The 12,343-nt window shown below is 33.3% G+C and overlaps 1 protein-coding gene across 1 annotated transcript in view; it reads left to right on the forward strand.

Annotated features, from left to right (window-relative positions):
• Positions 1-12,343, forward strand: part of ScpX (Sterol carrier protein X-related thiolase) — a 50,292-nt gene that overhangs the window by 17,762 nt on the left and 20,187 nt on the right. The window contains exons 2-4 of the mRNA XM_069838213.1: positions 244-373; positions 7,294-7,487; positions 8,575-8,765. Coding sequence (XP_069694314.1) covers positions 244-373; positions 7,294-7,487; positions 8,575-8,765 — 515 coding nt within the window. The remainder of the gene's footprint in view (positions 1-243; positions 374-7,293; positions 7,488-8,574; positions 8,766-12,343) is intronic.

Here is a 12,343-nt window from a genome sequence, read left to right on the forward strand (position 1 = left end):
CATTAAACAGTAGTGCTATTATGCAAAGGCAGCAACCTACAAGTGTTATATATGAAAGCCCTGTTGTTCAAGTATACAAGTTACGAAAACAGCCTGTATCTTTAAAGGAATTTTATTAACATATCAGTCTCAGTACTTATTGATCAGCTCAGATAGACCTATTTCACTTTTGCATCTCACTGGAGTGTCACAATGAGACCAGTTCAGTTCAAATGATTGAAACATGATGTTTGTCATTTTCAGTTTGAAAAGCCTGGGCGAAGAGATGATTTTGATTACCCTCAGATGGCAAAAGAATCTGTAACGAAAGCTTTGAATGATGCTGGACTGCAGATGTCCGACATAAAACAGGCCTGTGTTGGTTATGTGTATGGTAAGTACTTTAGAGATTTTAACTGGTTCTTGAAGTGAGTCATCTAAGAAAGAATGCTTTCCCAGGTTGCATTGTGTTTTATGCAATGTATTTGTTTCTGCTTTCATTGAGCTTTGAGTACAATGTAGACTGGAAAATAACACTACCGTAAATTCAGTGTTAGTTTTTGAAGCCTTAACAGTTGCGAAGTCAAAGTAATAAATTTGTACCTACTAATGAAGATTAGAGTGATTAATTATCTTGACATTTTCAAATGTGAGACTGAATAATAAGACATACCGATGTCGGATCGAATCGTCTCAGTTTAAGTTCCACCTCTTGGGTTCCCTCTAGTGGCCTCAATGGAACTTAAACTGAGATGATTCGATCCGACATTGGAATGGGAATCCGGTGTGGCTTAGTGGATAAAGCATCAGCATGTAGAGCTGAAAACCCGGGTTCAAATCCCGGTGCCGGAGAGGATTTTTCTCTGTTCCACTACTCTTTCATCGTAGGATGATGCAGAATATCTGCATGGAAACAACATATGTACTTCGATACATTAAATAATATATATTATTATTTTGTAAGTCAATGCTCAACTCAACCTTCATTTGTAAACTTACATTGAAATACTGCCTCTCTTCCTATCATTTAAATTTCTCTGATTGTCCATTAAACTTAGCAGTCACTTCCCATATTAGTAACATTTCACTACCAATTCCTATTTACAAATACTTCCAATTTCCTCTTGTCACCACCTCCTTTATCATCGATTGTTTCACTGGACACCAATTCACTTATTTGTTCATACATTTTACCCTTCGATTATTTTGATAGTTACTATTACTGGTTGAACACTTAATTGTTTCTATGTATTTTGCTACTCTTTTATCACTTCCCCTCTTAAGCACCAACTTCGTAGGCTGTAGTTCTGCAGTTTCTCCTTTCCTCCTTTCTTCCCTCTCCAGTATATGGACTACCCAAATCTTCTTTACGTCCTTGTCGACTCAGGACGTCTTCTTTGTTTCTCCTTACCCTCCTTCCTGACTTTTATTCTATGACCTACTCTTCCTGCCATCAACTGACTCGTCATCTTATCTCTTCTGCTGTTGTCACCAGTCTTCAAGATTATCACACAGAGAGCAATGTAAATTCAGTTATGAATCAGCAACCATGTTGTGCATCCATAGTACGAGTATGTGGTCACATCACTACAGGGGTTTAGTGTGACAGCAGTGTTACGAGTCGACCTCCATACAGAATAGATGTGACTTGATGGGATTTTAGGTTGTGTATGTGTGCTGTAATGCTAAATTCCAAATGTTGTGTAAACACTGCCCTTTCAAGTAGGACATGAGGCATTCCATGTCAATTCAAACACTGATTTAATCACAACCTTTCAGATTCTGTGGAAATATTTTTTGTATATTCTGTGAGGAAATTCATTAGACTCGTATTTTTTATTTACGAAATTGCTTTTATATTTGAGAAGTTATGTACTCTTGCAGTTCTGCATGAAAAACCTAGAATAGAGCATACCATAAAATTGAAATGACTGTAACTCTGGTTCTATCCATTGCAGAAAAACAAATGACAGCTCATTTTGAATGAAATTAAACAGTCTTTCTTCCTGTTACTACCAAATTTTCACAGCGATATTTATTTTTGTATTATTACCGTTTTTTCAGACAAAAGTTTAAGCATAATTTTCGTTATGATTACACCACGATATGTATTTTTAAAAAGATACCAAACGACCCTTTATGTAACTTCGTTTATGGGAAAAATTTGAAGTTGGAGAAGCAATGGAATATTTATGAATTAACTATTATTACATTTAGTACTCACCGAAATATGGTTGGGACTGCAGAACTTGTGCATCCTTAATATGGGTTTAATATGACAAGTTATTAAGTAACAAAGGTCACTAATAATTGTTTATAATGCACTAAGATTACGTCATAGTTCATAGGTACAAATACTTTTACACACGAGTAATCTTAAACAATTTTTGAGTATCTGAATGAAAATACATTTTCGCTGATATAATCTGTTTTAAGACCAGTAAGAATGTGTGGTACGATTGTGTGCCTGATATTGAATTTGCACTAGATATTTTTTAAATTCATACGCGATAAGACTCTCATATTTTCAGATGTGGTCTCAGTTGAATAGGCCTGTCTGGTCTGCTAAACTTTTCAAATATAACTGAAAACACTCGTTTTAAATTTTTCGCACGTTTCTTTCCATGTTTTTCTAAATTAATTGGCTTTCTAATTTAAATGGCTTTCGTTTGAGTCAAGATTCAATTTCCATTGATAAACACTTGTCGAGTTATTTGAAAATAACTGAAAACATATGCAGCGGATATCTTCATTTTGGTCAATATTTAAAAAATCGTGATGACTTTAAAAATGATTCAGTTAACAAAAGAAAAATTGTTTGCCTCATATTTTCTCTTGTAGCATGCACTAAAAAAATTACAACGAGAATAAAAATGGTGCATTCAATTTTCCCCAAAAAGTATTCGATTTGACATAGAATGCCTCACATCCACATAGCCTACCCTTTGAGGTACCATGATGCTGTGTCATTCATGGATATTTGATCTCTACCCTATCCTACCTTACCCAAATAGTACACATACACTGCTGTTTCATTTGCATATTTCAAAATTTTGAATCGCGTCTGCATTTTTCACAAAAAAAAAGTAGTTACGATTCTGTGGCCGAGAGGAAAAAGGTCTTGACTAAAAATTGTATACTTTTCACGAGAGCAGTAGAAAGATTGAAATTGGCGTCAATTATACAGTTTTTTTTAATTAAGAGGTTTCACCTGGATATTATTTGTTTATATTTCTTTTAAACTAGGTAATGTTGCTCATTTAACAATTTTCTCCATTATTATCTAAAACAGCCGCACTTAAGCCCTTTTAAGACTAGAACCCAAACTGAGTAGAAGGGACTATGTAAACATAAGACCTTTTTCATGTCAAAATAAATGAGAAATTTAAATTATTAGGAATGCAAAATGGGTCTTAAACAATTATAGGACTGTTTACCCTGGTGCTTAAAGTTTTAAAAGGAAAGGGCATCAGTATGTGATAAAATGGCTGAAGTACAAGTTAGACCTTTTTAATAGGGAAGCATGGAAAGTAAACATGTGATAGTTTGTAAGGAATAAAGTATTATATATTCTTAAGTCTTTTATTCTGTGTGTGCTTGATTTAAAAAGTATTTAGGACATTTGGTAAAGCTCCATAAATCCAGTCAGGAGTCTTATTTAACTTTAACCGTTTTACCAGATTGTAGAGAATTGTTTCCACTTTCAGAATATATTAAAATCTCATTTTCACAAAAAATTGACTTAAGACCTTTTTCCTCCTGGCCACAGACTTATTACCCCAACCCTCGTAGTTATGGTCTGACATGAATACAGAAATATGATGGTCCACTGTGATGAAGATATATGTTGACTGACAATAAATATCTATTATGTCATATCAAATTTGTATAGTTCTCATATACTTGAATATAAAAGTATTTTAACACCTTTTAATACAAATGCATACTTCCTAGAGCGATATTATGTGCCAATAATTGTTATCACGAGAGAGATTATTTCGAATTCCATTCTCGTTGATTATAGAGATAATTTTGTTATGTATCATCTGCTTGTCTCTTTATAATGTAATTGATTACTTTTCGAATAGATAACAGAAATACAAAGTTCCACACATAAGACTAGATTAAAAGATACTCCATACATTTGACTGATATTAAACCTTGTTTATTTCATTCAATTTTGTTGAACATTTTGAATATTGCAGTTCCAAATCATATACAAATATAAAATACAGTATCTTATTATCTGTATAATGGCATAAGTGTGACTCATCATGTGTTACTCAGAACTGCGGCGTGTTTATTTTATTTTAGTGAAAATAAAAGTGAACATGCATATTGTGGAACAGGGAATTTTTATTTTTGATATTGTCCCGAAGTTTGTATCATGGAAAGATGCCGAAAGAAATTTCACAAAAAAAATTCCAGATTGCATAATACGAACCAAATCTATGATTTGTAAATTAATTACTAGCGATTTCCTTACATTGCGTGAAAATCGATGTTTGGTGTTATCAGGTGTTTCACAATAATATATTAACTCCATTTTTCTGTGAATTGGTACAAGAAAAGAAATAGGTCTTTCATGTGGGATAGGGAGTATAATTATGTATATTTCGGATTTCTCAAGGAAGTTACGATTTTGAAAGTATGAAATAAATGTTGAAGGTACATCCTTTCTATGTTTATTACAAGTAATGCAAGTGTATGATAATTAAATGTTTATTAAATATTTCCGTTTTTATGCGCAAAATAAAGTTGATTTTATTTCACCAGCAAACTTAGTGAGATCAAAGTGTCTGAATGCAGTATCAATATTTTTCAAAGACTCCAAAGTGAGAGCTGAGATAAGAGTGGAAAACATTTCAACTGAAAAGAGGGGTGAAACAAATGCATCCGATTAAGCCAAAGTTATTTACATGCCTATTGCAAAGATATTCCGAAATTTGGAATGGGAAGAAAATAAAATTTGACTTAATATAAATGGAAGAAAACTGTCCAGTCTGCATTTCGCGGATGATATAATACTTAGATTAGCTCTGAAATCAGGACTCATGCTGAATGAATTGGACCAATACAGCAAAGAAATAGCGTTAAAATGAATCCATCAAAAACCAAAGTGATGAGAAATGCAGACAAAGGGATCTCGTATGAAGATGATCAGTTCCTAAAAATGTAGCATGAAGCTAAGACCCCCTATAATGAAATGTTACACGGATTTTTATTTAATTTATTAGTAAAAAAAAAAAATTACTTCGAACATTTGATTTATTTTATCTTATTTATTTATTTATTTATTTTTTTGCTTTTCAACTTCACTGGGCGGCATAAAAGATCACAGCTTTGTTAATAATAATCATACGTGTAAATGAATGCAGCATTTCAAGCATAGACCTATTGTGAATATGTGCGCAAAGTTTCGTTACTCTAGGTCAGTGATGTCAAAGCAACCTTGTTTTTCTGACCTTGACGTCGTGCGCTGGCATTAAGTGCTAGGTATGCTAGGAGGAATAAGCAGCCTGTTGGATTAAGAAAACAGTGGTGCACAAACTTCAAACAGAACGTGAAATTTTGTGTCGTTATTTTTATATGGCTTCTTTTTGTTTGTTATTTTCTATATTGTCTGTAAAACAAAAGTACTAACACCTATTTCTTAGCCTAATATTACAGTTGTGTTTTTAACGTTAATAACATAATAAAGAGTAAAGAAGGAATATTCACACAAATTCCATAATAACTACAACTATACCGTACTAAGTGAATTAAACACATCATTCATAAAGAAAGTGTTATTCCAAAGAAAGACACTGAATATGACATGATAAGTTGAAATTGATATTGATGGTATATTTAGCCTTATAAAAGTAATCAAAACAATATTATAGTACAAAGCAAAGTTGTCTAGGTATTTGTTTTAACTGTAACTAATATTACATAATAAAACTCTTATCGCATTATGCTTTTAGGTGATATTAGTGCGCAACTTTCTGTTATCAGAATATTAAATTATCTCGAAATTTGCTGAAGCTATAGAGCTGACGTTTTACCATCATATAGGCATATAACTTTTGTTTGTGATGTAACAGTATTTGCTTTGTTAATTCATTTCCTTACAAACATTTTCCATGCGAATATTTTCAAACATTTTAATACACTATCTTCAGTAATACGTATTTACGATATATTAGATTTACGAAAACATTGTTTTAGTACCTGTAAGGCTACTAAACAAACATACCTGAAAATTTCACTTTTCTGTAAAAAAGTTGAGAAAATATTCCTTTTGAATAAAAAGCAAACTTGTGAAAAATGAATATTAAAATTAAAACTTACATTCTTATAATGCACTTATACTTCTCAGACAAATCTAAAAATTAACATGGAATAGTTTTAATAAGTTCTCTTTCCTTTATCCATTCAATCAGTGCTGGCCATCCCTGTATATAGCTCGACCAAGTGCCATATACTACCTCTTTCGTCTGTCTCTTTCCTTTCCGCTGTAAAGCGCTCAGGCTCTCCTGGACTCTAAAGCACGCGCTTGCTCCTATGGGCATCAGTTGACATCACTGCTCTAGGTGTAACCATTCAAGAGATGTCTAATTACTACTAAGTTAAAATATAAAAGCTCTTATTGGTAGTAAAATCACTTTAAAGACTATATTAAGGATTCTGAATGTAGTAACTACTTGTAAGGTTTAAACTGAATTTCTAACTTACAGTAAAGATACTGTGATAAAATCTTCACTACAGTATTCCTAAAAAAAAAAGGTAGAATTTTTGGCACTGTATTAAAAAAAATTATGGAAATAACCAAAATTAACTCTGTAGCACATCCCGTTAATCTTTAATTCACTCCTAATGAATGCAGCTGTGTTACAGTGTTTTCTGATGTTTATACATATCTCTGATCTAGTTTTCATTATAGAAAAGCCACATCCCACATTAGACGTGGCAGGGTGGTATACTGAAGATGTGCCTTAATAGTTCATCTGCTGTAACACTAAAAATGCTTTATTTTGATAGCAAGGGACAGACTCTTTAGTGACAGTGTTCTGGACAGAAAGGTATGAATTCTAGAAACTAAAGAAATATGTACATGAACTAATGCATCAAAGTACTTTTTCCTTTCTTTGCTTTTTTCTTTTCTTTTCTTTTTTTTCTTTTTTTTCTTTTCTTTCTTTCTTTCTTTCTTTCTTTCTTTCTTTCTTTCTTTCCTTCCTTCCTTCCTTCCTTCCTTCCTTCCTTCCTTCCTTCCTTCTTGTATTTGTAATATAAAATAATGTCTTAAATTTAATATTCTGGTACTTCTATTAGGGGATTCAACATCTGGACAACGGGCACTGTATGAAATTGGAATGACTGGAATCCCAGTTTACAATGTTAACAATAATTGCTCGACTGGCTCAACAGCACTTATCATGGCTAAACAACTTCTGGAAACTGGGAATGCTGACTGTGCCCTTGCATTGGGTTTCGAGAAAATGGAAAGGGGATCTCTGACTTCAAAGGTTAGTATTATTGAAACTGAATTGGGTATGTTCCACATTTTTTAGATTGCATTATTTATTGTTGTCGAGTTGGTTATTCATCCTATTGTCCTAGTGGTTACAATGCTAGCTAGCCATTGTATTTGAGGTTCTCGGGTTCAAACATGATTGAGACAGTGGATTTTGAAGGTTGATAAAGTCCTCTTTCCAAATCCTGGAAAGGATAAGACAAATCCAATAATTATAGATCCATTATTCTTCTCAGTTGCCTGAGCAAGCTGGCAAAGGAGGTCATGCACAGATGTCTCACTAAAGTAGTTCCAGATAAGGAAAAACAGTTTGGATTTCGCTCTGGCCATTCCTTGATACTCCAAGCTCTTTGCATAATGGAGGATATTACCTGAGGATTGAGCACAATGCGTGTTACAGCTGCAGCTTACCTGGATATTGAGCAAGTTTTTGTCAAGTTTGATATTAGAGACTCCTGGTTAAGTTACTGAACATGGGAGTTCCAGATGAAATTGTGCTCCTCATCTCGGCAAATCTCCGAGAATGCACAGACGAACTAATTTCTACATCCCTCGTGAAATTCGAGCAGGGGTCCCCCAGGGGTCTGGCATTAAGCCCCTACTATTTAATGTATATATCAATGCAATTCAACTACATCCATGGCAGAAAGTGTCATTTGTATATTGATTTTTGTATATGGCTTTTTGGTTGGATGTGTAGAATTTCCATGTCTGTGTTGATGTCTCTGTATGTGTGGTTAGCATTTGTGATGCGTTCTGCATATGTGGAAGTGGACAGGCAGATAATTTCAAACACGTTACAAAGAACACATCACAGCCATAACAAAATTACAAAACACTTCCACATATGCAGAACACATCACACATGCTAACCACACATGCAGAGACATCAACACAGACATGGAAATTCTACACATCCAACCAAAAAGCCAGAAACTAAACACACTAGAACAATACGAAATATACAAACGCACAAAAACACATGCAAATGAAATTCTCAACACACAACTCAATTTCAGAACACACAAAGTTGACTCTTGTAGTCACGTCTGTTTATTGGTTGCATCTTTTAATTGCAGTTTCTTGATCGGACAAATCCAATGGATAAACATGTTCAAGTAATGGCGGAAATTGCAGGAATAAATAATACACCTATTGCTGCACAAATGTTTGGAAATGCTGGAAAAGAGCATATGGAGAAGTATGGCACAAAGCTGGAACATCTGGCCAAAATTGCATACAAAAATCATAAACATTCAGTGAACAATCCGTGAGTATTTAATTAGTTTACATTAGGTTTTCAGGAACGAAATTTGAAAATTTTGATTCACATTGGAAATGAATGTTTTGTGTCCAGTTTTCTTCTTCTTCTTCTTCTTCTTCTTCTTCTTCTTCTTCCTTTCTTTCTTTTGCGAGGAGTGGGCACTTTATATGTACAGTGTGTGTATTATTTAGAATGGTATCTATATTTCCAGGAAAACTCATGAATGCAAATCTGATACATATTCATATCCTGGTCTACTTTAATTCTGTAGCGTTGACTTCATATTTTGTCATGTGGATAACATACAAAGTGAAAAATTCATACATCTTCAGATTTTTTAGAACAATATTTTAAACTTAACATTGCAAAGTAAATTACCTATACTGGTATTTCTCTTCATATATGAGCGACATATAGCCTACTGTATGTGTGCATTGCGATAGAAATTTTATGTTTGAGGTGTCTTTCAGCATGCAAAATTAGTGCTTTGGCCATATATTGGTGTTGGTAATTATTCTTTTGGCAGTGATGGTGGTATATTTCTTGCGAAGCTTACATTCTCATCATTGTTATTATAAAGACAGAAGGATATTATTAATTATAATTAACAAAAATGTGTGCTGTGTGACACTACGAAACTAGATACAATCACCAGAGGTAAAAATCTATATAAGATCTGTATACAGTAGAAGAATATTCTTTCAAAATATCACCCACCATCTCAGATCATTTTCAAATTTGGTGAGCATGTTTGCTTACCTGAGCTATGAACATAACCAAAATATTCATTTTACCTTTTGCATTTTTCTTTGTTATAACCCAATAAAAATATATAAGTGACGTATGTCATATACACTATCTGAGAGACTACTTAAACAAAAATTGCTGTAAAATTTGAACAAATGTACATAGAAACGTGATTATTCTGCTGAAATTTTTGTTGGTTATTGAAGATTTTGAAATTGCTATTTATGTGAAGTTACAGTTTATTATTATTATTTTTATATATTATAGAGAGAGAAAAATGCAAATTTTTAATCACATAATTTTGTCAAAATTTCAGTAATTGCTGTATCTTGAAAATATTTCATATTTTTACATTAGATACCTGTACTTGAAGTTATCAGCATTTAACACAAGAGATATACCTAATTTTGGAGAAATGAAGGACAGTTATGTAAAAAAATAAATCTTACGATCAGTTCCACAGTGCCTGCTGGTATTTTTTTCATAATATATAATGGAGTTTAACACTTCTATGTGAATTTTAACTGTATAAACTTACAGAATCTATATGATAATCATAGTAAAGTTAAAATATTTAGCAATGGGTGGTGGTGGTGGTGGTGGTGAAGAAGAAGAAGAAGAAGAAGAAGAAGAAGAAGAAGAAGAAGAAGAAGAAGGGAGAAGAGGAAACTGGTACCTGCATGTAGCCTACGCCTGTCGAAAAGCACAAAAGGGCCCACCAGGCTTAACATCTCCATCTGGTGGATGAATCACTATCAACAGTGACATATGCCTCCAGAGCTTTGGGTTTTAACCCAGGCATTTTGGTGTACAATCTAGTGATTAGAAGTTGTGCACCACCATTTCTCCTAGTCCAGAGGTGTAGTGAGGATCATGTAAGAATGGTTCCTAAACAGCAAATATTGCTGTCTTGTCAGTGTTGCTAACTGTTACCAGATATCACCATATGAAGTAAAATCACGATCCTACGTACTGAATGACTTATTTACTTATCGTACTTTACCTTTATGTTGGAAGGTTATTTTAAATAATTTAATAATTTGTAACATATTTCGTAGGCAAACTATATGAGAAAGGGATCAACATGTTAGGTATTTTGTCTAGCTATATGAAATTCATCGGTTTGACTAAACAATTGATTCACGAGACCTAACCTAAAAATGTATTTTATTTGACTACCTGAAATTATCAGTACTAACTTCGAAAACCGAATATCACCACGAACTGTATGCTTAAGAATACTTACTCCTAATAAGTTTGCTATTCTAGTTATAATTCTGTCTCTGTGAGCATAATTCCTTCATCATTACCTTCTTTCGGTTAAATCTGAAAGAACAGAATGTCAGTAGGGGAAGTTATCCCTACTCTCGCAGCACGCTTTACGCTTTCTTGGTGGAGTCGCTGCCATGCTTTTTCCTCTTTTTGACATTATTGTAATAAAAATCTAAACACGAAAGTGAAATGTGAAATGGTATTTCAATCGATTACCCACCTGCATTATCACACCCAAGTATGGTATGTTATAATTGTTTACACTTACCTGACTATAGTCTTGAATTGTAACCACAATGCAACACATAAAATAACTATTATGTATTAATATCAATACCTACTGATATTAATTATTAATATATTCAAATTTCACTAACTTCCAGTAACCGGCTCAAAAATCTAGTAGAATTTTAATTCCATGAAACTCCAGTACCGACAATGTCTGTCTCAGCTGCCAACATAACAGTTACAAAATCACTACCGTTTGTAGTATTTGTCAGTATCGAAATTCGAAACGTAGTTGGCAAAAGAAAATTCAACCTGCAAACTAGAAAATCAACACAAACCACTAGCATATGTAGTAATGGGGGAAAAATGGTTAGGTTTCACCCATAGGTATGAAGTAAGCTGACCCAGGCTATAAAAAATATCTGATATTGCCGGAAATTTAACCTGGACCAGCTAGTGCTACCACAGAGCTAACTCGGTGAGCTATATTCGAAAATGTTTGCGAACATTTATTTCATCGTAATTTTCATTAAATCTTCCTCTCATTTGGAATTGATGAGTTCAGTAGTCGAGGCAGATATTTATGGTCGGTGGGAGGTGGGCAGTGGACAAAACAGGTACTTGTGATTGGTGGTAGGTGAGCAGTAATCCACTGACATATTTCCTAGACCCGTACTGCCATGAAAAAGAACACGGTGTAGTTTAAAAAAATAAATAACTTATAATATAACTTTATAATATTATATTTTAAAATTGTTTAATATATAGTCCGGGTCAGCTTACTTCATACCCTAAGGGTGAAACCTAACCATTTTTCCCCTATTACTACATATGCTAGTGGATTGTGGTGATTTTCTAGTTTCCAGGTTGAATTTTCTTTTGCCAACTTCGTTTCGAATTTCGATACTGATAAATACAACTAATGGTAGTGATTTTGTAACTGGTATGTTGACAGCTGAGACAAATATCGATAATATTTGTCGCTACTGGAATTCCATGAAATTAAAATTGTACTAGATTTCTGAGGCAGTTACTGGAAGCTAGAGAAATTTGAACATACTAGTAATTAATTAATATCAGTATTAATATTAATACATAATAGTTATTTTATGTGTTTCGTTGTGGTTATAATTCAAGACTATAATCAGGTAAGTTTTCGGAGTTAGTACTAATAATTTCATGTGTTCAAACAAAATACATTTTTAGGTTATGTCTCGTGAGTCAATTGTTTAGTCAAACCAATGAATTTCGTATTGCTAGACAAAATACTTGGTATGTTGATCCCTTTCTCGTATAGTTTGCCTACGAAAATATGTTACAAATTATTGAATTATTTA

The sequence above is a fragment of the Periplaneta americana genome, chromosome 10 (assembly GCF_040183065.1).
Source record: "Periplaneta americana isolate PAMFEO1 chromosome 10, P.americana_PAMFEO1_priV1, whole genome shotgun sequence".
Classification (NCBI taxonomy): domain Eukaryota; kingdom Metazoa; phylum Arthropoda; class Insecta; order Blattodea; family Blattidae; genus Periplaneta; species Periplaneta americana.